This window comes from Frieseomelitta varia, unplaced genomic scaffold, assembly GCF_011392965.1.
Source record: "Frieseomelitta varia isolate USP_RPSP 00005682 unplaced genomic scaffold, Fvar_1.2 scaffold_588, whole genome shotgun sequence".
NCBI lineage: Eukaryota > Metazoa > Arthropoda > Insecta > Hymenoptera > Apidae > Frieseomelitta > Frieseomelitta varia.
The window spans coordinates 150,826-177,765 of NW_025110354.1; the positions used below are offsets into that span (position 1 = coordinate 150,826).

Consider the following 26,940-nt stretch of genomic DNA (forward strand, 5'->3'; position numbering starts at 1 on the left):
ATAAATACTGGAGCCGGCAAATTTTTTTACTTACTAGTATCGTAAATAATAATTTTTGAATGTTAATTGTGTTTGTTGCTATGGAAGTATAAATACAGATTCTTGGAAGTAGACGTGTATATTTTGTGTATAAAATTCGAAAGTTATCTTCGTATTTTTTAGTGAAAGAAAAGAAAAAATTCTTAAAATGGTTGTTCATTTGCAAAGTAGGGTATTTTATGGTTTAAAAACTGATATAAGCTCAAATGTTCACTACATTTCGGATACAGAAATTCTGTACCCTGTTGGAAATGTAATAGCACTTCATAACGTGCCGCAATATCGACAAAGGTTCATACGTTTACCTGAAAAACAGCAAATAAATATAATTTCAGTTACGCATAACAAGTAGGTTTTTCCACATATAGTTAATATTTGTATCCTCTAATATAAAGTTTAACATTATTGTTTTAATCTTTTTCTTTTTTTCTTGTAAAGAAAATATGTTGCAATATGCGATATTGGAGAAAAACCTACTATTTCTATTTATGATATTGATACACTGAAAAGAAGGAAACTTCTTGGAATACCATACGATGCACCTGATGTAACAAGATTTACATGTATAGGATTTACTTTTGATAATAAGCATCTAGCTGCAGTTACAGGAGAGCCTGACCAAACAATGCTTTTTTACAATTGGGAAAAGGGAAAAGTAGAGTCTAGTATAAAAGTAGGCACTCCTCAGAATCCATTAGCTATTGTAGAAATATTAGCTTGTAATCCATCTGAGGCAGGAGTACTTGCACTTGGAGGTCTATACACGTTTAAATTCTTGACTCTTTCTGACACTGTATGGCGGCCGTATGGATTTTCTAAAGCAGACAATATTCTTACATGTTCTATGACTTGGTTGAATTCGGATAGATTATTGCTTGGAACCAAAGATGGTAAAATACTTTACTTAGAGAATGGTGATTTAAAAAATATCTATAAAATGACTGACACGGTATTCATGAATCTGAAAATTCGCGAAGAATATGTTATACAAGCTAGTAGTTCTATTGCAACTATGGATGCAAAAGAAGACATCCCATGGGAAAATAATGTTCGTTGTTTAATTGCATTTCAAAGAGGTTTTGCATATGCATTTGGCTCAAGAACAATTATAGTTTTTGAGAAAGAAGGCCCGCATAAATATACAAAAAGAAATATTTATATAATACCAACTCAAATATCAAAGCAAGAGAATGAAGATTTATATCAAGTCAATAGCATAAATGTTAATTTAAGCTCAGACCGTTTGTTAATTACAACTGGTTGGCCTCAGTTGTTTTATGCAAGATTATGGGGACCAGACTTAAATGTAGATCCAGAACCACAAGAGTTAAAAATTATGGGTCAGGCATGGCATTTTGGACCCATAAGTGATCTTTCTGTATGTGCTTGGAAATCCACTTTCATGACTTGTGGAGAACTTGACCATAGTGTAAGATTGTGGGATTTTGAATCAGAAAGACTAATTTTACATAAACAATATACAGAAGATATTTGTGGAATTGCTTTACACCCTACAGGTCTTTTCTGTTTGATTGGATTTAGCGATAAATTACGTTTCATGAGCATACTAATAGACGATTTATTACCTATGGAGGAATTTTCTATAAGATGTTGTAAGACCGTGAAATTTAGTCACGGAGGTCATTTTTTCGCCGCTGTTAATGGAAATATTGTACAAATTTATTGTACTATTGGTTTTACTAGCAGTTTTATTTTAAAAGGGCATACTAATAGAGTGAAGACTTTACTTTGGTCACAAACAGATACAAAACTACTTACACTAGGTGCAGAAGGTACAATCTATCAGTGGGATATGACTACTGGTCGTCGTTCTGCCGAAATAATTTTAAAAGGGATTGTTTTACATGATATTGCTCTTTCTGCTGATGAACAGATTACCTATTGCATTGCTGATGATAATAATATATACGAAATAAAAGATAATACGGTAATAATATATAAATTCTCTACAACTTTATAAACATAAACAGAGGATAATCTGGTATACTATTCATATTAGACGCGACAATATAGTTTCCCTGATGCAAACATGTATTCCATAGTACTAGGGAAAGAAGATCAAGTTTTATTTTTTGTTTGCCCCGGTGGTATTATTTTATCAGTAAAATATCCATTTCAAGAACCGATACACTATGTAACTTTTCATATTCATTCTGCTGATATTACAAAGGTAGGAACCTATAAGTGTATGAAGTAAAGTACAATGTAATTAGGCTTTATTCTTTGCAGATTGCCCTTTCTTATAACGAACAGTTTTTGATATCTACTGGAATAGATGGTAGTTTATGTATTTGGAAATTAATCTATCCTGAAGGAAAAGGAAAGATTGGGAAAGAACTCACATATACAAATGAAGTGCTAATTAATAAAGATGACTTGCAAGAGAAAATACAAACAATAATTGATTTAAATGTTAGAATGAGGGAACTTGAAACTGAACACGCGTATAAAATTCGTCAAATAGAAGTAGTACATAATGACAAAGTACGAGATATACATCAAGGATATTTCGAAGCTATTGAAGAATTAAGAGATAAGATAAGTAGATTACAGGAAGACCATAAGAATGAACTGAATACAATAAACGTCGAAATACTTAAAATGAAGGAGAAACACGAAGAGACGATGAATCAAATGGAAACGAATTATAATGCTAAACTGATTGTAGAATATGATAAATATCTAGCGCTTGAAAATACAATGAATAATGTACGTCAGAATTATGAGAAACGATTGGAAGAAGTAGAGAAGCACGGTATTGAGGAATTGCAGAAAGCAATCACTAAATACGAAGCACTTCTTCATGAGAAAAAATTGCAATTAGAAGTAAATCAGGATGAAATGACGCAGCAGGCACGAGTACACGAAGAAATGATGACGCAAGTTGAAGATGATGCTGATAAAGAGATTTTGGAACTAAAAACAAATTATGAAACACTATTGCATAAACAAAAGGAGGCGAATATACGGCTGAAAGGGGAAGCTGGAACATTGCGTAACAGATATATGACTAGTTTGAAAGATGTTGAAGATTTGAAAAGACAGCTGCAACGAGTGCAGAGCGAATACGGTTATTTCCAAAAGACTATTCAGGAATTAGAAAAAGATAAAGAAGATCTGAAAAGCGAAATAAATGAAAGAGATATTACGATTCAAGATAGGGAACGTCAGATATATGAATTAAAACGTACAAATCAGGAACTGGAGAAGTTTAAATTCGTTTTGAACTACAAGATTACAGAGTTGAAAAATCAAATAGAACCGCGGGATCAAGAAATCAAAGAGCTCAAAGAGAAAATTCGAGATATGGAAACAGAACTTGTAAACTTGCATAAAACCACTGTTAGTTTAGAATTACAGCTACATGAACTGAGAGAGAAATTGAGAGCTGCAAGACGTGAACTTGAATATGAAATACATCGGAATAAAAGATGTCAACAACTCTTAAAAAGAATACGAGTAGATTTGCTTGATGCTTCGGGGCTTGTACAAGAACCACAGGCGTTAAAAGCTGCTGTGACAAAATTGTATCATAAATACAGTTCAAGCGATGAATTTCTGCGTAGCCGTAAAGCGGATTTAGACGCGCAATGCGAATTTATAAAACAGAGGGATCATTTAGAAAGAACGATAGCTTCTCTTAAAAGACAAGTTTTCCAGGATAAGACAGGCAACGGCAAAGATATAGATAAAACGGTAGAGGAAAATATTATTTTAATAACAGAATTAAATGCTTTGAGAGAAGAATTAAAAGACGCAAGAAAACATATACAGCATATGGAAAGTCTGTTAGGTTTAGCGGCGAAAGATATAAAGCCGTCAGAAGCAAAAAAAAGAATGGAAGAAGCGTGTTACGGGCATGAACAATTGCGAACTGAATACAGGTCTCAAATGCAAGAGTGTCAGAATATAATAATTGCTTTAAAAGATGATATGTATAAATTGATAAGCAAACTACCTTGCGAAGAACCAGAAACTAAAATTACTTTTTAGATATGCTTGTCACGCGTAAGTAGAAACTTTTTATATGATAAATATTTTTAATTGGTTGTGTAAAAATCTTTTAACAGTAAATTATGTACGATCCTTTTTTATTGTAAATTATTTATTTAAACAAATTTGAACAAAGAAATGTTATAATAATAGTAACCAACACAACTACCTTAAATTAGAATTATATTATTTAAAGAATAAATGGAATGATAGATTTTCTATTTTTTGGATATTGAGAAAATTCTTTTTTGTATGCTTTATGCTTTCCTAATGCCCATAGAGTCATTTGATATGCACCAGCAAAGGTAAAGAGAGCAGCTGAAAATAAATGATAATTATATATAATTATCATATAAATTATATATAATATATACATTACGTGTAATATTTTGTTGATGAAATAAAAAAAATATTTATACCTGGCAAACATGAAGTCATGATAGTGAATCCAATCCAACTGCCAATTTCATAAGTATAATTTGGGCATGATACAAGATTGAACAATACAGTAAAAGGATTACCAGTGGGTACTGGTATTTTTCTCACTGTACTTCCTGCTGGTCTCAAATTTCTTAGAGCTATATGAATACTCAAATTTCCCAATTCACAAAGTGCAAATGCTACTAGCCCACTAAGGAACTGTAACTGACTTGGAGCTGTATACAAAGGGTGATTTACATGATATGCTACATACATAGCAAACAGCCAGTAGTAAGAGCAGTTTTTAAAAAGATTCTGCAGTGGCATAGTTGCATGACTGAATCGATGCACAAACAATGTCTCTAGAAGTCTTTTAGCATAGTGTATAGTCCAACAAAGAGCTGCCACACTGAAATTAAAGAATTAAGAATTTGATATATGTCTGATTTTATTTAACTATTCTTTTATATTAATATTTAATTAGCATTAAAAGCATTATAATTTTTAGCAATTCAAAATGGCAGTGATAACTTAATGAATTATTTATTAGTATGTCATATGATCTCTAAAGAATATATAAAGGAGTAAAATATCAGGTAAAAATTTCTAATAAATATAGTTTAAATCTATTAATAATTTTAAAGGTATGCAATTTCTTTTACAGGTTTTTTTTTGAAATTACAAATTTATATATTAATTATATAATTCTTTGTTGAATTTATGTAAATATATTAAGAATTTGTTAAATAAACTCACTGGACTATGTTATCAATTTTAGATGCATCTGTATCACCATAAAATATCCAGGGACGCTGATATATCCACAAATAAAGAAATAATGGACCAGCATATTCTACTAAAAATACACCTTTCCAACTAATTTGTGGTCCAAGATCTTTCAAATATAATTTTCCTCCATTAGAAATAGACAAATTTTTCAAGGTATCTGAATCAGATAAAGCTTTCCCTTTGGCATCTAATCTTAAACTTTGCCTGTGAACATGCGGTGCTTTTTTTAATTTGATCAATTCTTCTTTGATTTGTCGTATGGTTGTATTAGGTTCCACCTAAAGAATATAAAGTATATAATACGTCATACATAGAAAAATTTCTCATTAGAAATTTAAACTTGTGTATATCATTATAAATCTATACATATTACATGAGACAAGAATTACTGAATAAATTTTGTGTTGGTAAAGCATAAATTTTAAAAATTTTCTATTAAGATGAATGACCTGTAACCATGTATTTATTTTATTTTTATTTATTTATTTACTTACGGTTACATTTGCTATGAATTTTGATGATTTCGCGGTCAATATTTGAATCTAAAAAAACAAGAAAAATACATTGAATTATATATTTTTTTGATTATTGGTTATTGCTTTTAATATATACATTACATGAATAAATATGTACCTCCATTTTTGTCAATGCACAATTTTATTAACTGATCGAGATTTTGTAACTTCACTCTCTAAAGAACCGACTCACTACTGCTACTCTCCTCACACTACAAACTACTATGCTAATGGTCAGAGAAAACAGCGTAATGTAGCGCTGATGTCGTTTAATTGTACAAAGTTCAATTTTTTCTGCTGACCAATGATTCTCATTCATATTTTTATTTTTAATAAGTTGAAAATGAAAATCAATCGTCGTTAAATAGCTACTTGTGTATTTTTTATTAAAAATATTTCTCACAATATATTTAACTTAAGTGATAAAAATTACTTTTATGAATATTTCGATGTTTTTTAAATTGATAACGCAGACTAATATAATTTCCACAAAAAACATTTCAAAGATAATTAACGTTAGTATCGGATAAAGTAATTAATGCTATTTTTATCACTGGGATAATATATGTATAAAAGATTTTATGAGAAGAATGTGCATAACTTTCAACATTAACGAAGTATCATTTCATATTATATAAATATTCATAAATATGACGCAAATGACATATATGCATGTTATAACGAAACCGATTGTGATTTTACATGTGAGATTTATTAATTTTTTATTTATTAGCTTGAAAATTTTCATCAATAAAATATTTAGAAGAGTTTGTGATTTTTATTCATAAATGTCACTATTATTTCTTTTGCAACATAGATTTTTACTATTATTTCAAAATTGTTTGAGTGAACGTTTCGATATATCTGAATAGAATTTGTAAATTTTTATACATGTATTTCGTAGGTCCAGTGAAGTATTGTAAGAAAGCTGAAACTTTAATTTGGAAGATGGAATGAAAAAAAATTGACAAATTAAACTTTATACATAATTAATATTTTGGGCAAATGAAAATTTGATTTAAGATATGGAAACATTAGCATCGTACAGTAATGGAATGCTGGAACTAAATTAACGATGTAATTCATCATAGAGATACTAATACTGCCATCTTTTGAACAGTTTTCCTTTTTTCCTTTTTTTTTTTCTTTAAGTTTAGCTGAAAAAAAGAAAGTGGTGTCATCCAGTGCACATAAATAAAATTATAGAAATGAATCGACCCAATAGATGGCAGTAGGTAATTCTGTCAAGACATAAGTAGGTAATGTAGATATTCTGTTTACCAATCCAATTACTATTTTATCGACTATTTCAATTATTTAGTTTTTTTAAAATCCCAAATTATTTTATAATATTATATCATTGACTAAAGACAGAATCATTGTCAACATGCTATATATCCATATATATTACAAACATATAGTTTTTATACGAGCATTTTGTATCATATAAAATATATAAAAGATTTCAATTTCAAAGATAATGATCGATCTGGTCACGAAAAAATTGTTCAGTGATGGAGAAACTTCTCCTTGGTGAGATGTTTGAATTTTTACAATTTTCGAAAAGAAAATTTTTTTTTTACACTTGCTGCATGATGTAAAAATAAATATCTTTGAACGAAACAAACTCAGGATTGTTAAAGTGGGGACTTCCAGTGAATGTTTCAATCTATTGAACGGAGAAATCTTTTTACATGTATTTTGAGAATCAAATGAGACACTTAAGAAGACAGCTGAGTGTCTAATTTTGAAGACAGGATTAATTCACTTGATTAGACTCTTTTTTTTCAAATGAAAATTTGATCTAAAACACTGATGCCGCGTAGCGGCGACATTGGGGAACTAAATTAACGATGTACATTTTTCTTCGGTTTGAAACTAAAAAAAAAATGATGCTACCCAGTAGATGGCAGTATCTCCGTATCTGAAATTACATCATTAATTTAGTTCTATCATTTCACCGCGGCGCTGGTGTTTCGACGTCCATGAATCGATCAAATTTTCATTTGTGGCGAAAGCTAATTAAGAGGATTAATTCGTGAACTTTTTTAATTAGATCTTCGAAATTAGATCCCTTAGATTTCTTCCAATCCTCCGTTTAACCTACAAAAATGTACAGATCTATGTATGTCTATAAAAATGTACAGATTCTATTCGATAGATCGAAACACACTCGTGAACAATATTTAATTTCTAGTAAATTACTCTCGAGATTGTTCGTGAACATTAGTTCGAAATATGTACGATTAAACTTTATTTTATGTAACTTTGAATATGATTTTTTATTTAATCACTCATTGCACATATCATTCGTGAATTTCGTTAAAACACTGCAAAATGAATTAAAACAATTTTAATAACGACATATATAATATTAGGGGGAGGACGATCATTCATATGAGTGAAGATAACAGATAGTTTGTCGAAAGCAATTTATTGTTACAGAAGTAGATTACGTTCATGTGTAACCACATGCTTAAAATTATAGAGGAGATATTGGTGTTTCGGGACATTTCAATGCAAAAGGCGATAAAATTAAAACCTTTAAATTACACCAGTGGCTTTCCTGTACTGACCAAAGTGTTCTAGATACTGCTGTATTGTATCCAACGGTTGATAAATATCGTTCATTCGGTTCTGTAAGAAGATAAATGATTTTTGTTTATTTCGTTTTCATTAGAAAATACTGACATATTTTTCTGAAAAAAATGTGTTATTCATTATATTACATTATTTTATATTAATTATAATTGTAATATTTACAATTGTATTCAATTCATTTTTCTGACAAAATGTGTTATTTATTATATTACATTATTTTATATTAATTATATTAATTTTATATTAATTATATTAGTTTTATATTAATTATACTAGTTTCATATTAATTATATTAATTTTATTAGTTTTATATTAATTACAATTGTAATATTTACAATTGTATTCAATTCATTTTTCTGACAAAATGTGTTATTTATTATATTACATTATTTTATATTAATTATATTAATTTTATATTAATTATACTAGTTTCATATTAATTATACTAGTTTCATATTAATTATATTAATTTTATTAGTTTTATATTAATTACAATTGTAATATTTACAATTGTNNNCAATTCATTTTTCTGACAAAATGTGTTATTTATTATATTACATTATTTTATATTAATTATATTAATTTTATATTAATTATATTAGTTTCATATTAATTATATTAATTTTATATTAATTATATTAGTTTTATATTAATTATATTAATTTTATATTAATTATATTAGTTTTATATTAATTATATTAATTTTATATTAATTATATTAGCTTTATATTAATTATATTAATTTTATATTAATATTCATTATATTTATTATATTATATTACCTGCAAATACTGTGGCGCTTGATTGGACACGGTGGATCCGAGGAACCCCTGCAAAAACTCGCGCATCAGTTCCCATGCACTTCCGGGAACGACACACGGTCTATACTCCACCTGTAAAGGATGCAAAATAATTACTTTAATATCTATTTATCGCCAAACAAAAAAAAAAAAAAAAAAAAAATACACGGGAACAAAAACAAGAAGGTGTGCATTACAAAATAAAAGGAAAACTACTATTTCATTTCTCTTTCTACGAAAATGATCTCGATCGAAGCACGGTCAAAGTAACGAGGACGAAGAAAATTTCTGTAAAAATAAAAGAGAAACAAAATAGAAGTCGAAACGAAGAATAACAGCTCCAGACGAGAATTAAGTTCCTCGTCCCGACGACAAGGTATCTCCGGTTGAAAGCGCGAGTGCTCGAGGGAACGTCTGCTGGTTAGCAGCACGCGTCAACCACCGACACGCTTTTCTCGTTCCGTGAACTTGTTTAACAAGTAATTCTCCGGCCGAAAACGCCTTGCGTCTCGTTATGATTAACAGGCTAATTTAATTTGACTGCGAATGATTCGAAAGTATAATGATGAATACGAAATCGTCGGGTTAGAAAGTGAAATATTACGTCTTTCGTCGTGACGAAATCTTAGGATACGATTACGTTTAGTGAAATATTACGTCCTTTTATATTGTATTTAAATATTACGATTTTTATATATTTTATAAAATATATTTATTTTTACATGTATTTTACATTTAAATATTACTATTTTCATATATTTTATAGAATATATTTATTTTTATACATTTTACATTTAAATATTACAATTTTTTAGTAAAATATTACGACTTTTATAAAATATATTTATTTTTATATATTTCATATTTAAATATTACGATTTTTTAGTGAAATATCACGTCTTTTTACATACATTTTATATTTAAATATTACGATTTTTTTATATTTTATAAAATGTACTTATTTTTATACATTTAATATTTAAATATTACAATTTTTTAGTGAAACATTACGATTTTTATATACTTTATAAAATACATTTATTTTTATATATTTAAATATTACAATTCTTCTTCAAATGAAATATCATTTATTTATTTATTACAAATTTACTTATTGTAAATTTATACATTACAAATTTACAAATTTATAAATTCACGTTTTTATAAACGATCGCGGGATCATCTTTTTACGCAGAAACAAGCATCTCGCGCGGCGATTTTTCTTCCGTCGCAGTGAACTCGAAACAAGGAAGAAACAAGGAAGATGGCGAAGAAGCGAGTTAGTAAGGTTCCACGGCGCAGTATTTCCTCCAGTGAAATTAATGGGAGAGCCGGGGGATTTATCGTAACGTATTCGATGTCGCGGTGGAATACAAACAGCGTTGTTACCGATACGAATAGCTGTTGGATCGGTCCGAGGGCGCCATCGCCGTTAGTCCAAGTTGTAAAACGGAAGTTCCACCATTCTACAAAGTATCGCGAGAGAACAGTTGAATTTTAATATGGGGTTGTTAAAACGAAATCAGCTTTCATTAAAGAAAATGCTTTTTAAACGCTGGGTAGGAGTATTCCTTCCTTCACAAAGAGAATTAATATCGCGAGATGTTTTCGCCGACGACCGATCTATTTCACACGTTTGTAGCGAAAATTTCACAGAGCCAAGGTCTGTGGTACGTGTTACGTGAGCGAAATTCTCCCGTGCAGGAACGAAACGTTCGTTCAGAAATAAATCGAGCCGAATCGGAAATCGCGTTTCGCGGACATTTAATTTTTATCGAAACCTAACGTAGTTTAATTGTTTAATAAATACTCGATCCTCGTCGTGTCTTGACTCTTGGCGATCCAATTCTCTACGAATCGTTCCTCCACGACGTGTCTATTTATAAAAATCGAGATGCAAAACAGAAATTTAATTTTTATCGAAACCTAACGTAGCTTAGTTGTTTAATAAATACTCGATCCTCGTCGTGTCTTGACTCTTGGCAATCCAATTCTCTACGAATCGTTCCTCCACGACGTGTCTATTTATAAAAATCGAGATGCAGAACAGAAATTTAATTTTTATCGAAACCTAACACAGCTTAGTTGTTTAATAAATACTCGATCTTCGTCGTGTCTTGACTCTTGGCGATCCAATTCTCTACGAATCGCTCCTCTACATGTCTATTTACAAAAATCGAGATGCATCGAACAGAAATGGTACCGATGAAATTTCCAAACGCGAGACATATTATTCGGTGCAGAAAGGTCTCCACGAGCTTACGTGAGCGACTGCACGATATTTCAACGTTGTCGCCCGACACGACACGTTGCAGTGGTAGCCTTCGCGAACGCAAATCGAATTCTTCCGGCGTTTCTACGCTACAGTTCGCGCGGCGCTTTCACGCCCGTGCGGGACTTAATTGAAGTTCGAATCGAAAAGTTGGATCGAAATTGGAAAGGAAGCCGCCGGCGATATTCGTCAGAGAGAGAGAGAGAGAGAGAGAGAAAGAGAAAGAAGCTCACACGTGTATTGAATCTCACGGTGGACCGAGCTGTCAATCGATATTGCCCCGCGACCGTCACGTGATCGGCACACAAGCCTTCGGAAGTAGCGCAGCCCTACGCCCGCCAGTTTCCAAGTTTAATCGCGAGTTAATTAGTTGGCGCGAATCCTTCGGGATCCCTCCCGGCAACGATAGACGGCTGCTGGAGCCTGCTAACGAGTTTCGCGAATATCAGACATCTGCCGCGATTATTCATTCAACCGATTATACCGGGCAAAAGTTCGCCGTTCTGCTGTGAAAAATTACTCGAAACTCTTTCGCTGAAACAAAGAAAGCCCGCTTTCATCCCGCGTGGAGTTTTCGGGCGCGCCATTTTCCACGGGTTGGTTTATTCCTCATTCTTCTGGGAAACGGCCAGAGGAGTCATCAATCTCGGTTTCGGTTTTTATCGGTGCTTGGGATAAACGTCGTGGGCTTACCTCGACCAAAACGCCCTTGAAGTTCTGATTGATGGTCACGCTGCCGAGTTTCACGCAGAAATCGCCGATCTCGAAACGCGGCCCCTTGGATTCGATCTTCTGCATTTTGTTCGTGTAGACGCTCGACATCTTGTACATTAACAAATCGAACAGGCCGTCCGCTATCAGCGGGACAACCTTGTTCCCCGATTCGAGAATCGCGAACGCCGACGCTGGCTGCTCGGAGTTGTGCAGAACGTGAAGCGTTCGTTGAACACCTTGAACAAAAGACAGGTTGGATTTCGGATTAGCCTCGGGTTTTGGTGAAAGCTTTTTAAAAGGGAGTCTTTTTTTCTTTTTTTTTTTACTTCTTTGATATATTTATTTGTTTGATGGAAAAATTCATTAAGGAAGAAAAGGTATTTAAAAAAAAAAAAAAAAAAAAAGAAATGATAACGATAAAGTAAAATAACACGACAAATACAGTATATTTATTTATTTAATGGAAAAACGATTAAGGAAGGAAAAGTTACACAAGAAGATACGATAACGATAAGTTCAGTAAAATAATACGACGAGTACAAGATGAAATAGTAAAAATATGAAAGAAATTATGTCACATTTGCACCGTTGTGTGTATTTTATGTTCAATCTGGTTGGAGATCTTTTGTCAGCTACGTCAGAAACTCTGGATATTGAATTTTGCTCGTGTTTAATTTTTTCTCTTGGCAAATCCTGGACCTAAGGAAAATCTCTGACAACAAGACATCTAGGAGGGGCTTGTAATAAAGGAGTTGATTGCCGAATTGATCGAATACAATCAATTTCTGGATTAAACACCTCGCGTAGGAAAAGCAAATTAGAAATTGAGATCTTCCTAATTGTAGAGGTACAATTTATTACAAGATCTCTCTTTTGAAATTAACCCCTTGGCGCTGGCAACTGGTTCGCGGACTAATTCGTCGCTTTCTTTCACTTTTGAACTCGTTGGTACGATATCACTGGATAGAAATTACTAAGGAGTAATAAATTTATTGTTTGTTTTGCCCGGGTTATATTTAAGTATATTGAAATATATTTTTAAAGTATATTAATATATATTTAAGTATATTTAAATTAGCTTGAAACTGAGAAAATATTGCAATTTTGGAGCAAAAAGTACAATCCAGGCGAAACAAATAATAAATCTATTGCTTCTCAATAACATACCGATGAATTCAAAAAGAAGACGATTTATTTATATATACTGTGTTTGGTCACTCGTTATGGTCCGCAATCAGTTGTCAGCACAAGCGGTTAATCCTAACCTCTTGCACTCGAGAATATCTTGTTCCAGTGTTGCAATATTTTCCCAGTTTTAAGTATATTTAAGTGTAACTCAGGCAAAACAAATAATAAATTTGTTACTTCTCAGCAATTTTTATCCAGTGACATACCGATGAATTTAGAAAGAAAACGATTTATTTATATATACTGTGTTTGGTCACTCGTTATGGTCCGCAATCAGTTGTCAGCACAAGCAGTTAATCCTAACCTCTTACGCTCGAGAATATCTTGTTCCAAAATTACAATATTTTCCCAGTTTTTAAGTATATTTATGTGTAACTCAGGCAAAACAAGTAATAAATTTATTACTTCTCAGTAGTTTCTATCCAGTGACATCGATGAATTCAAAAAGAAGAATTATTGTACACGGTTTGGTCACTCGTTATGGTCCGCAATCAGTTGCCAGCACAAGCGGTTAATCCTAACCTCTTGCGCTCGAGAATATCTTGTTCCAAAATTGCAATATTTTCCCAGTTTTAAATATATTTAAGTGCAACTCAGGTAAAACAAGTAATAAATTTATTACTTCTCAGTAATTTCTATCCAGTGACATCGATGAATTCAAAAAGAAGAATTATTGTACACGGTTTGGTCACTCGTTATGGTCCGCAATCAGTTGCCAGCACAAGCGGTTAATCCTAACCTCTTGCGCTCGAGAATATCTTGTTCCAAAATTGCAATATTTTCCCAGTTTTAAATATATTTAAGTGCAACTCAGGTAAAACAAGTAATAAATTTATTACTTCTCAGTAATTTCTATCCAGTGACATCGATGAATTCAAAAAGAAGAATTATTGTACACGGTTTGGTCACTCGTTATGGTCCGCAATCAGTTGCCAGCACAAGCGGTTAATCCTAACCTCTTGCGCTCGAGAATATCTTGTTTCAAAATTGCAATATTTTCCCAGTTTTAAATATATTTAAGTGCAACTCAGGCAAAACAAATAATAAATTTGTTACTTCTCAGCAATTTTTATCCAGTGACATACCGATGAATTCAAAAAGAAGACGATTTATTTATATATACTGTGTTTGGTCACTCGTTATGGTCCGCAATCAGTTGTCAGCACAAGCAGTTAATTTTAAGCTCTATCTTAGCATCTCCACGCACGTCGCAAGGAGATGCTAAGATAGATCATGTGAGAAGAAAGCGAAACAGCGACGATGAATTGGGCCGACGATGATGTACATACATAAGTCCAGGCTCGCAGTATGCCTGTTTACACCGAGGCATGCACGTGTATACGTATAACCGCGATTCAGCAGCCAAACTTGGATGCAACTTGAAGTTCAGCATCCGAAGCTTAGGCAGTTCAACTTCGATCCGGGGCGTACGTTGTCAACTTGCACGATGAATCCTCCCGGACGCGAAAACTATCCGGGATTGGCGGCCACCGCGATCTCTATCCCCAGCCCCGTTTTCCCGATAAATTTCCAATCCCCCAGACGGCTAGTTAACGAGAACTAATAACCGCGGTTTAGTCGATTCGCCTATTTCCTCCGACTTCCTACTCCACCCCCTCCTTTTCCCTGCAACACCGGGGAAACAAACTCTCCTGTCTCCTTTTCCTCGGCGCTGCATCGTTTATTATAGTGATACCTCTCGCTCTGGCGAGATGTTTCCCATTTCAACGAATTCTTTCTTTGCAGATTGTCGTCAAAATTGAGCGGGTTCGAGAAACGACGAAATTAAAATATAAGTCGATTGTGTTGATTTAATTTTGGATAGATAAATTAATGTTATCTTAGATGTAGATAGATAAATTAATGTTATCTTAGACGCACTTTCGAATATAAATAAAACATCGAGATCGCTTATTGACGTCGTGTGTAGTTAAAGGGTTAAACGACACAGAATTTTCCTCTCGCAAATTAATTAAATTTTCGATGGATAAATTAATATTATCTCTGACATACGCACTTGCGAATATGAATAAAACATCAAGATTTATTGACGTCGTGTGTAGTGAAACCCGAATGGAAAATATTTCAAAAGAAACACAGAATTTTCTCTCGTAATTATCTTCCGACGAAACGTTTCAATTTTTAAACATCTCGCGACGAATTGTCAATTTGTCCTGATCTATGCCGGTTATTATTAAGTCGATCGATCTGTCACGCCTCGTGCAAAATCAAAGCCGCATTTTGTAGCAATCGTACAATACGGGGAGGAAGAAACGTTACAGGGAAGAGAAACGAATCACCGATCTCATCATTATCGCGTTTCAATTAGTTGGAATGTAAACAATTATTATCGGCGATCTCGCGCGATACGAGCTGATTAAAGCCGATCAATTGAAACCGACAGAGGATGATAATGTAGTTGCAGCTCGACGCGGCGAATAATAAAATCGGGGCAGGATCGCGGATTGAAATGGAAATCTGACAGATTTCCGGTGCTGCATCTCGTTATCTGTAATGAGATTGTTTCACCGTTTTCACTCGATTGAAATTAACGCGACGGGATATTCTGTCGCGTGCGGTGATACCACTCTCGCGTACGCGTTTACGTTTCTGCAACTGTGACTCCAGAACCACGCAGAATGTCACGCTACTTTTATCAACTGTTTCGTAATTTTTCGTCTCTCCATTGTGCAACGTAAAAAAAAAAAAAAAAAAAAAAAAAAAATTAAACAAAGCAAATTCCCTTTACGCTCGCTGAATCCTGCGCCCGCGTAGCATCATCCAACAGACCGGTGACGTTCTTTACAACTGCTGGGTAGCTGCTCGGTACGTGTCTCTGTTTTAAGCGTGGAAATTAAGGTATTACCGTGCTTTTCATAAAGTCGGAAACACTGTGCGTTCAACATTTTCAAGAATTGTACATTCTGCGATACAATTCTCACAGAGTCTCGTGAAATACTTATTTTAGAATATTTTAGAAACTAGTTAACTAACTAAAGAGACTCGGTAGCCTCTGGCTATCGTCCAAGTACTTAACGAAACGAAATTTCGACTCGTGCATTCTTCTATTTCTCTCCGTCGACAAAAGAAATTGAAAATATTTATGATGAAATTTACACGCGTTCAAAAGTCCGGCGCAGCTATCGTTGTTTTTTTTTTCTTCTTCTTCTTAGAAATCAGATTCTTCTTGTACAATTGAAAATTAAGGAAACTTGCTTCGGACCTCAAAGGGCTCAATTGAACAAAATACAATAAAATACAATAAATACTCAAGAAGAATTTTTGAATTTTGCCGCGCGCGAAATTTTTAAACAAAATCCCCTGCCACGGTATTTCAGTTTCATCAGGTAACTGGTTGTCTCGTTTCTCGCAGTCAACGTTATACAATCTCTCTCCGCGGAATCTCGACACGACAGTGTAGAAGGTGAAACGAAAAAATTCGATTCGGCAGTAATTCCACGCGTGATGTATCGAGTCTCGCGCGCATCAAGAGATTTAATACCAGGCCAGACGGAAACGCACGACGTGCGAACTCCACTGAATATTCATAATTCATGCAAACGCAACCCCCTCGCCTGCCTCGTCCGCCATAATGGCAGGCCGTTTGCCGCGTGCAAACGCATGAATTATTTATGGGGTAAATTATAACGCGCCCTCCGCGTCATTTTGTCAAATGACAAAATTCTTAATTGCGGATCGCCAGATCCGCGGACAGGTTTATGCGCTTTAATTCTACACCGCTTTGCCGCCCTTTATTTATTGCCAACGAATTCTACTTAATATCGTAAACGACGTCGTTTTTACCCTATCTTCTTCTCCCTCAAAAGAGCGCCGACAGCAAGATACGAATTAATTAAGAATGTTGTTCGCAAAAGTATCACGGACAGGTTGATGAAATTTCAAAGTATTTCGTTGCTAAAGGAATTGCCTGTGAACGCGTAGAATTTGGCACGAGTGAAATGTTTCTTCGAAGGGAGAATCTCGCGGATTGAAATCAAAAATTCGGCTCGAGCGTTTAATTAAAAATCCAGTTTTTTGTATTCGTTACTGCCATCCGTCGAATGGGGTCGGTATTTGCTACGAGTATCGACAACTTTTTTAATATTGATGAGCAAATTAAAAAGGGCAGAGAACTTTTTATTTTCATACTCTGCAAGTTCCAACCTGTCTGATACCTTTCAGAATATTTAAAGTTCAAAGAGCCTGTTTTACCTTTTATAACCTTTTGCTACGCACGTCGAGAAGTTTTTTTGTTCCGAAATTGTAATATTTTCTCAGTTCTGAGTATACTTAAATAGGCAAAACAAATGATAAATTTATTACTTCTCAATAACTTCTAATCCAGCGGTATGTCATACCGACGAATTCATTGTATATACGGGTTCGGTCACTCGTTATGGTCCGCAATCCAAGTTGCCAGCGGACGCCGATGCCTGGTGTTGATTATTCGAAAAGATTTTATAACAGCTAACAATTAGCTACCACTAATTAACTAATGCCAATGTAACAACAATTATTACTAATATAACAACGACACACGATCGAACAGACGTAACGTAGATGCGGCCAAGTACGTATTCTTGGCAACGACGTGCGTGCAACAGACAAAGATTCGTCAAAAGATCAAGGGGAACAAAGGCGTGCACGCGTGGCGTGCGAGAGCTGCGACCTACTTCCGCTTGGTAATTTCGCGAAAACAATGGGAAATGCGCGGCTGGCAATTCGGATTAACGAGCAGGCTGATTAGAAGCGTCCTTTCCGCTGGCCCGCCGGCTTTCTGCGGGGTAATTCGCACCAGCGAGCGTGTACGGCCCTGTGACGCGCCGCATGCCGCATTCCGCATCGTCTGCATCGCACGTATGCATCGCGACACGGATGTACGGACGCCGCAGGAGCCGCAAATGTGGCCCGCCACCCCCTGCATCCGCAAGGATTACCGAGCAATAACATCTTATCAGTGTAATGACCCCGAAATAAATATCCGTTCGGCCACGTCGCAGCCCAGCTGGCCCCTCGCTCGACCAATCTCTACGATCTGGTTAACATTTGCATTTGGTGCATTTATTAATATATAATTAGGTGACTTCTTTTAAGTATTTTCTAAAGAATATTTCTTTTATGAAGTTCTTCAAGTTGAAGAGTTCTGGAACAATGGCCCTTTTTTCCTTCTATTGTATTTTTCTGCAGGCTCGACTTTTATAGGTGTAGCAATAATCTAGTTAACATTTGCTGATATATTTATTAATACAGTCAGGTGACTTCTTTTAAGTATTTTCTGACCGAGTATAATAAAGAATATTTTTTTTATAAAATTTTCCAGTTGAAGAGTTTTGGAGGAACAATGGCCATTTTTTCTTCTATTGCATCTTTCTGCAGACTTGACTTTTATAGGTGTAGCAATAATCTAGTTAACATTTGCTGATACATTTATTAGTACATTTAGGTGACTTCTTTTAAGTATTTTCTGACAAGTATAATAAAAAATATTTTTTTTATAAATTTTCCAGTTGAAGAGTTTTGGAGGAACAATGGCCCTTTTTTCTTCTATTTTCTGCAGGCTTGACTTTTATAGGTGTAGCAATAGTCTAATTAACATTTGCTGATATATTTATAATACATTTAGATGACTTCTTTTAAGTATTTTCTGACGAGTACAATGAAGAATATTTTTTTTATGAAGTTCTTCAAATTGAAGAGTTTTGGAGCAACAATGGTCCTTTTTCCTTCTATTATATTTACCTGCAGGCTTGACTTTTATAGGTATAGCAATAACCTAGTTAACATTTACTGATACATTTATTAGTATATTTAGGTGACTTCTTTTAAATATTTTCTGACTGAGTATTTTTTTTTATAAAGTTTTCAATTGAAGGATTCCGAAGGGACAGTGATCCTTTTTCCTTTTATTGCATCTCGGGATCTGGAGAAGAACGGTTTCCGAAGAAATGAAAAGAAGAATTTAGAATTTGAAATTCAATCACGCAAGATGCTAAACTACATGTCCAGTGGTTATTCGTATGCATCGCGCAAGTGCAATAAGGCTTATGAAGTCTTTCTTTCTCTCTACAGAATTTCCATTAAAACGTATTCCTGTACTGTTTCGCTTGAAACAACCACGTGGTGAGAAACGTTCAAAATCTTTTCGATAAAAAGAGTGTCCTGCGAAAATGTACGTCAGAATATAAATTTACGTAATTGTAGGAAAATTTATTTATAAATTTAGACTGAAGTTGATATGAAGTTGATATGTATTAATGAATGAAGTTGAAAAATTTTCTTATAATTTTTCAACGAACACCTGTACGTGTTTAAAATATCACGTTATGTACATTATATCTTTATATCGAGTCTGCAGAATCGATTTTTTATTATTACGCCATTCTTTACCCAGACCAAAATTAATATACATTTTATTGTCACTTTATTCTTCATTAACAATACATATATCACCGTTTTATTAATGAAATAAACACAATTTGCTAGAACCCTTCGATCGTATTACCCAAGCGTGTAATTACAATATTCACAATATTTATAATTATTATAATACATATAATATATATAATATAATATTATAATATATATAACATAATTCAAGTAATTGAAAAAACCAAACTTTAATAACCTAATAGCTACGGTTCTCTCCCCATCTAGCTTTCGACACTTGACAAATTGTCAAAAGTGAAAAATAAAAAATCGCGTGGTATAAAAAAACAGACAGAAAGCGAGAGAGAGAGAGAGAAATTAGTCTGACCATCGATCGCAGGAAGGGGGAGGTAATCGGGGGGTATCGGGTATTCGGTACCTACTCTGGTCCGTGCAGGCTGGCAATTGCAGCTCGTTATCGGAGCTGCACGTCCGGATAACCGTGAAACAAGCTCCCCCCATAAAAAACGGCAGTTAGCAGCGAATTACGAGATAAAGCTGGCGTTTTCAATACCCGCCCCCACGAATTCTTCGCCAGCAACAGCCCTTCGTCAAACGTACGTACGCCCGCGTCACGTTTCGTTCCTTTGTTTCCGCTCCCTCTGCCGTTTCCTTCCGGCTCTATCTCGGATCGCTTTGCTTTCCATCCCGGCGGCCTTCTTCTCTCGCGGTCGTTCTCCTTGCATGTCTCTCGGTCGAGTTTTATCGTCTCAGGGCCAGGGTGAATGGCCCATTAATTACTGCGCGATCGGGCGATCGCGCCGCGAACTATCCGCCGCGTTGATCCAATTTCGACACGGCGGGAACATCGCGGACCCGCGGAGCAATTTGCACCGCGGTTTGCCCTCGCGGCCGGTGAGAAATTATTAACGAAGCGCGTGTACGTGCGAGCGAGGAGGCGAGAGGGGGAGAGCAGGGCGAAATTATTTGGTCGATAAATCAAGGCACGTGCGTGGCTGGCCCGGCGCATCGACGGATTAACACACGCACTGAATGGAACTCCCATCTGAAATTTATCGTCCGGCTGTATCGATGCACGCGCAGATGCGCGTGTATCACGCTGCTCCAGTTTGAGACGTCCACGATAAAATATCGTCAACTTTGTCGGGCGGCGATAAGTCAGGCGGTTGATAGAGTTTTGCCGCTGGTAACGAGGTTCCTGCAGATTGTTTCTAAAGCTGGAGGGGACGAGATCAGAGAAAATCGACAGAATCGCTAAAAGACGAATTAATTATAAGGAGTTTTGAGCCGATATTTTAATATATTTCAATTGCTTCGACATGTTTTAGAAATTTAACCTACTTTTTCGAATAATTGATTAAAATAAAACTATAGAACAAATTTTTATTATTATCATCATCATCGAATAAAATAATAGAATAATTTTTAATTCAGTAATTATTATTAATTATCAATTATTTTTAATTTTACTAAATTAATTTTTTGTTGTTATTATTATATCGAATAAACTAAGTGTAAATATAGGAAACACGTATAAAATTAATCTTACATATTAATATTTGTGTAAATGTAAATATTGATCATATAATGCAAGTATTAATTATTTAACGCAATTAATAAATCATAAAATTACAAATTTATATATACATTATTAATTATACATTAGTAATGAATTACAAATATTCGTATAATGTACAGTATATTTATAATTATTAATAATGTATAATTAATAATTACATTATACCGTACATTAATAATTACAAATATACCGTACATTATGCATTATTAATTATACATTATTAATAACTACAAATATTCGTATAATGTACAGTACATTTGTAATAATTACATTATTAATAATTACAAATATACTGTACATTATACATTATTAATTATACAGTATTAATAATTACAAATATTCGAACTGTTTCGTAGAAGAAAATCGTACAGTCGTCGAACCGTATGCACGGTTGAAATACGTTTCTGGTTTCTTTCGCTGGTAATTTTTGAACGGAGGGATCGAAAAATATGCGCGCTGGTATTTTTCACGTTGACGGACGAGCTTCGCGGGCCGAATAATGGCGGCATTGTCCCCCGGAAAATAAATCGTGAATCGACGATCCAATGGAAACGGGATAAAACGATTTCAATGACTACGCGGAACACAGTATCGCGTTGTTTCATTGTTGTTCAGCTGCCAGATGGTTCGAGCGTAGTGCGTTAGTCGGGTCGCGAGGAGTATAGCAGTGCATTTAGGGTGTCGGACGACGTTGGATTTGACTCTGCATTTTGCAACACTTTTAGAAACGAGAAAAAGAGCATCTTACTTTAAGTTTTGCGCTCTGAATTTACCTGTTTACAAGTCGTGAGGTAACGTTTATTATTCTGTCGTTTCTTTGTGAATGAAAACAAAAATCTGGAGGAAGTATTTTGGTTTTGGACAATGTAGGCACACAAGTCCAAGAAACTTGATTTATTATTTCTCCAATGAAGAAGTTCCTTTCAAAAATTAAATTCCGCGCAAAAATTATTTTGGATGATCCGTCAAACATTCGGTAGGTGTTATTAATCATTATGTATGTTACTAATCACCCCTACGATTATTATATGAATCTGGACTCAAAACTTATTCAAATGGAAAAAGAGTTACATTCGCTCCAAATATTGACTCGAAGCAATAAATTCGTGGCTATTTTTTTTAAAACGTGTTTAACAGTGACGACGTTGATTACGAATGAAGAAAGGAAATATATTTTAATCTCGTCTTGTTAAGAATCAATCAAACTAGACGGTCGTCATAAAGATCATTATGTTATACATAAATTAAAATAAATTATTGTCACAGTTTCTCGTTAAATCTCGTGAGACATTTATTTAAAGGAGTAAACCTCTATATAAATTAGCGACCTATATACGTGTATACAAATATATTCAGCGTTAAACTTTGTACTTTATACTAATTTTACGTCATTTTATGTTACTCTTATACGCGCAATGAAACTTTCACTTCGGATTTTATTTTTGTTACAGTGGCTCGTAACAAAAGGCTTTATTTTCGCTTCATTTTCATTGATCAATGGCTCGCAATGAGAAAAACAAATTTGTAGAAGAAGCTCGATTTGCAACGAAATCTTGCCGAATTTGATCGCCGAGAAAGTGCAAAAAAAAAAAAAAAAAACGTGAATAATTTGGAATGGAAAACCTGTGTCAAGTAGAAGAAGAGTTTCGCGAAGATGTTCCAGTAAGGAAATCGTTGTCTCGTAATTTATCTACCATTTACGTGGACCTAGAGCTCTCGTTCACCGAACGGAATTTATTAAAACTCATCCAGCGGAGAATAAACTGAGATTAGCGTTTCGCCGATGGATCTGTTGGATCCGAGATGAAACTTGGTAATTGGTACCTCGTTCCAACGCGAGAGCGGAATACTTTGGCAACAAGGCGAGCAAAGAGAGAGAAAGAGAGAGAGAAGAGTCGCGAGATTGGCACGTTTCATATTTCCAACGTGAAGTATTGAAAGTTGCAAAAAAATAAAGAAAACCCTCAGTTCCCTTCTTTGTTCGAGGCCAAGAACGAAATCCTCGAGAAAGAGAGAGAGACCGGTAAATATCGGAACTACCTTCAGAGTGACTTTTTACAGAGCAAACTTATTCCTTTCGTCATTTTCGTCCTCCTCCTTGTGTTTCTCGCTAATAAGTATAGGGATGATATCGAGTTTATAAACTTTGACCGGGAGGATAGCATCGTCGATCGGCTGGCAGCAGCTGGAACTTTTAATAAAGCGATCGCAAATCTTGTCGGCCGGATCGAACAGAGCGGCAGGAGAGAAAAGTGAGACCCTCGCGCGACCTTCCCCACCTCTCCTCCGTCACCGTCATCTTAAACCGCCGATCTCCACCCCACCGTGTCTCATTCTCCCTTCGATTACACGGCATAAGGGTATTTGTTCGAATAGTTTGGCCCAACTATTGACTTTGATAATAATGTTAGGGCTTAAGGAGAAAGTTGGAACGATGTCGAACAAGTTAAGCGTCCCGGCTGATCGATAAAGAGCTCGTGTTCGTTTCGCCTTCTGATTTCTTATCGGCCCTCTACCCGCTCTTCCTGTTTGCTCTGCTTTGATATTTCCTCGAAGAATTTCGCACCAGCGACGACACTTTTTTTTCCTTGAAAAATTGTGAAAACATCGAAGATTCTCTCTAACGTAAGTCTCCTTTGTAACGACCTTTTGAAACTTCTACGGTTTTTCTTTTTTCCCGAGCATTTGATTTTGAGGATATGAACGTTTAATATCAGGGTTGAACTAATATTTTAATAAAACTAGCTAATATTAAAAAAAAAAAAAAAACAACTACGCAGCGGATTCTAAGGGGTCTCGTTGTGAAAAGGAACATATTTCAACATCTTTAACATGGATTTAGTCGTGAAAAAAACATTTCTTCGTGTTTGAATTTTGTCAATTTCCTGAGAGAAAGGCGTGTAAGATGATAAATTCGTCATTTGAATCGTTTCGAGAAAAAGAGAACGAGCTCGAACGACTGTCCAAGTAAAAGTGTCACACATCAGAATGAGATCAAGCGAAACGTTGTATGATCTTCTTTCTTCTTTATCCAAGTTGTTATCAGTCGTTTGAACAGTCAAAATAATTCTCCATCGTCATTGATACAGTCGTCACCTGTACGCACGTCCACTTTCCTTACTGCTTGTAGCTCGCAGTTCAACACTGATTGTGACAAAACAGAAGTTGAAGAGGCGAGTATACGATAGAATCGATATCCACGGAGTGAAAGAGAAGATCGACACGATCGGCTCCATCGTCTCCTCCCGAGTTATCGTTCGAAGCGTACTTACGCCGTCGTTTTAAGAGTCGTGACAAATTGAAGCGGACGTGGAAGATTAATCGGAGTCAGACACACACGACGAGACGCCTTTCGTTCGTCTCGTTCCCTCGCTTACGGAATTTGATCGGCAATGAGAACCGCACGAGCTCTCGTCGCCGTTCTCTCACCCTTTCTTCCGCGTTCGTCCTCCCCTAGCTCGAAAGAGAAAGAGAGAAAGAGAGGGAGAGGAATGGAGAGAGTCGGTGACGCAAACAGGCTGGGCCACGATCCCATTGTATCCCGGTATCCCTCCGCACGGGGTCGAAAACGAAAAATCCCGTCGTCGGGGAACAGAGGGGGACGCGCGTCATTGTCGGGCAATTTATCCGGCATTCAGCCGAATGCGGCCGATACGTTGAATCCTTTTCTGACCGGGCCATCGACCAGATGAGCGTCCTGGAATCGCTTTTTATTACGACCCTTTAATTCGACGGTTCCCTGTTGTGCAGCCTCGTGATTTCGCTCGATCGTACGCGCTAATGCTTCCGAGGCTCGGTGCATCGATCTGACTCGGTCGTTCGGTCGCCGGGGTCTTGTTTTTGCAAAACAAATTCTTTTGTTTCTCTGTTCTAGGAATTTTCTTGGAGAGTGTTGCTCTTTTTTTTTTTTTTCTTTTTTTTTTTTTCTTTTTTTTTTTTTTTTTTTTGTTAAGCTCTCAGCGCCAGCAACTGATTCGCGGACCATAACGAGTGACCAAAACTGTGTACAATAATTTGGCTTTCATTTTCGAATTCATCGGTACGTCACTGGATAGAAATTACCGAGAAGTAATAAATTTATCATTTGTTTTGCCTTCGGATTATATTTCAATGTAATTAAAACTGAGAAAATATCGCAACTTTGGGCCGAATATTCTCTTAACGCAAGAGGTTAAGTATAAGATGGCTAAAACGGGGTAAAAATGTCATTTTTTTTGTATCTGTTCGTAATACAGGCAGATTTTCTTTTTATTATGATATATATATACACATATTAAAATAATATTGTACAATATAGTTTATTATGTGTATATTAAAATAATATACGACAAATTAAGTCAAAGATGTCATAGCAAGTTTTGCGTCCTCTAAGAATTCGACGTTGCAAATTGATCAATAAAAAATCAGATTTGGAAAATTTCAATTTTGGCATTTATAGAATATTAGAAAGAACATCACGAATTTTTTTTTCAAACGAAATTCGATATTTTAGTCTTGTTTTGATATTACTCATCTCGCTTCGAAGAATAGAACGCGGCGTTTTAAATGTTTAAAATGACAAATTCTGTACTAAATATCAGAGAGTATCAGTCAGAATTGTATAAACTAAATCGATAGAATCAATAATCGGGTAGCACGCAAATGTTCAATCTCAAATCAAAATTAATAGCGAAAGTATTATTTTTTTGAACGTACACCTCTGTCGCTGAAGTTGTTCTGCTTTCTCTGCATAAATAAAAAAAGAAAAACAAAAATAAAAAAGAATCGAAATGCTGTATATTCGCTCAGCATACCCTGATCTCTCCCACGCTCGGATTTCATTTTTAAATTTGGTACACATCGGTAAATATTAGAGACAAAGCGGTTGATCGAAGTCGAACTTCTTTTCGCCGAATTACCGAATCTCCTCTCGCTTGCAGCGCCGCTCTCCTCCTCCACGAATTCCTCCAGCGAGTCCATTGAAAAGCGCGCGGATCAAGGCCGCGCCGTTTCATTAGTCCGGCCATAACATCTGACAAGCAGCCTAAGCAATTAGTCAAGTGGCCGGGGCACGCAATTAAAACCGATTGACCCCGGAGTGAAAAGCCGCAATGTTCGCTTCGTCCATTCAGCTACCTCGTAGCTTCTCTCTTCTTTTCTTCCCCGATCGCGTCGTCCGCGAAGAGTCGAGGAGAAACTGGTCACTGGTTTCAAGTCACTGGAATCCAAGGGTGAAATCTACGATGTATTGCGACGAGTCTCCACCAGAGATCGAATCGGTATTACGGATACCGGTATTTTAGGTTACTATTCGATTACGTTTGATGAAACCGAAATGGCGCGAATACCGGTATGATGCTATCGAAACGACGTTAGGTTGGTAGATGTATTTCGGTATAATATCGGTATAATACCGGTAAATAAAATATTAATATATTAGAAAAGGAAAAGGAGGCAACGATTAAATGTTCTCATAAAGCTGCCGATAGTAAATTTGATGACGTTTATACACGTATCATTTATTATTTCTAATACTAATTCATCGTTGTATCTCAATATCAGCCACGATACTCTTACTTAATTTTAAAAGATGACCGATTTCTCGATACGTTTTTCCTTTTTCTCGGTGAAAAATGACTAATT

The 26,940-nt window shown here is 35.0% G+C and overlaps 3 protein-coding genes across 3 annotated transcripts; 1 reads left to right on the plus strand and 2 right to left on the minus strand.

The window, feature by feature from the left end:
* Positions 1 to 66: 66 nt before the first annotated feature.
* On the plus strand, positions 67 to 4,053 carry LOC122534352 (cilia- and flagella-associated protein 57). Its single transcript, XM_043664894.1, has 4 exons — positions 67 to 387; positions 478 to 1,987; positions 2,060 to 2,230; positions 2,290 to 4,053. The coding sequence occupies exons 1-4, from the start codon at positions 188 to 190 to the stop codon at positions 4,051 to 4,053; spliced, it is 3,645 nt and encodes a 1,214-aa protein (XP_043520829.1). The 5' UTR covers positions 67 to 187.
* A 99-nt stretch (positions 4,054 to 4,152) lies between these two features.
* On the minus strand, positions 4,153 to 6,056 carry LOC122534357 (very-long-chain enoyl-CoA reductase). Its single transcript, XM_043664903.1, has 5 exons — positions 5,896 to 6,056; positions 5,757 to 5,804; positions 5,230 to 5,540; positions 4,473 to 4,882; positions 4,153 to 4,371 (listed from the first exon to the last, which is right to left on the minus strand). The coding sequence occupies exons 1-5, from the start codon at positions 5,899 to 5,901 to the stop codon at positions 4,244 to 4,246; spliced, it is 903 nt and encodes a 300-aa protein (XP_043520838.1). The 5' UTR covers positions 5,902 to 6,056; the 3' UTR covers positions 4,153 to 4,243.
* Positions 6,057 to 8,192: 2,136 nt separating this feature from the next.
* On the minus strand, positions 8,193 to 15,075 carry LOC122534373 (mediator of RNA polymerase II transcription subunit 20). The gene is made up of 4 exons (XM_043664940.1): positions 15,049 to 15,075; positions 12,144 to 12,452; positions 9,161 to 9,271; positions 8,193 to 8,414 (listed from the first exon to the last, which is right to left on the minus strand). The coding sequence occupies exons 1-4, from the start codon at positions 15,073 to 15,075 to the stop codon at positions 8,322 to 8,324; spliced, it is 540 nt and encodes a 179-aa protein (XP_043520875.1). The 3' UTR covers positions 8,193 to 8,321.
* Between the last annotated feature and the right edge of the window lie 11,865 nt (positions 15,076 to 26,940).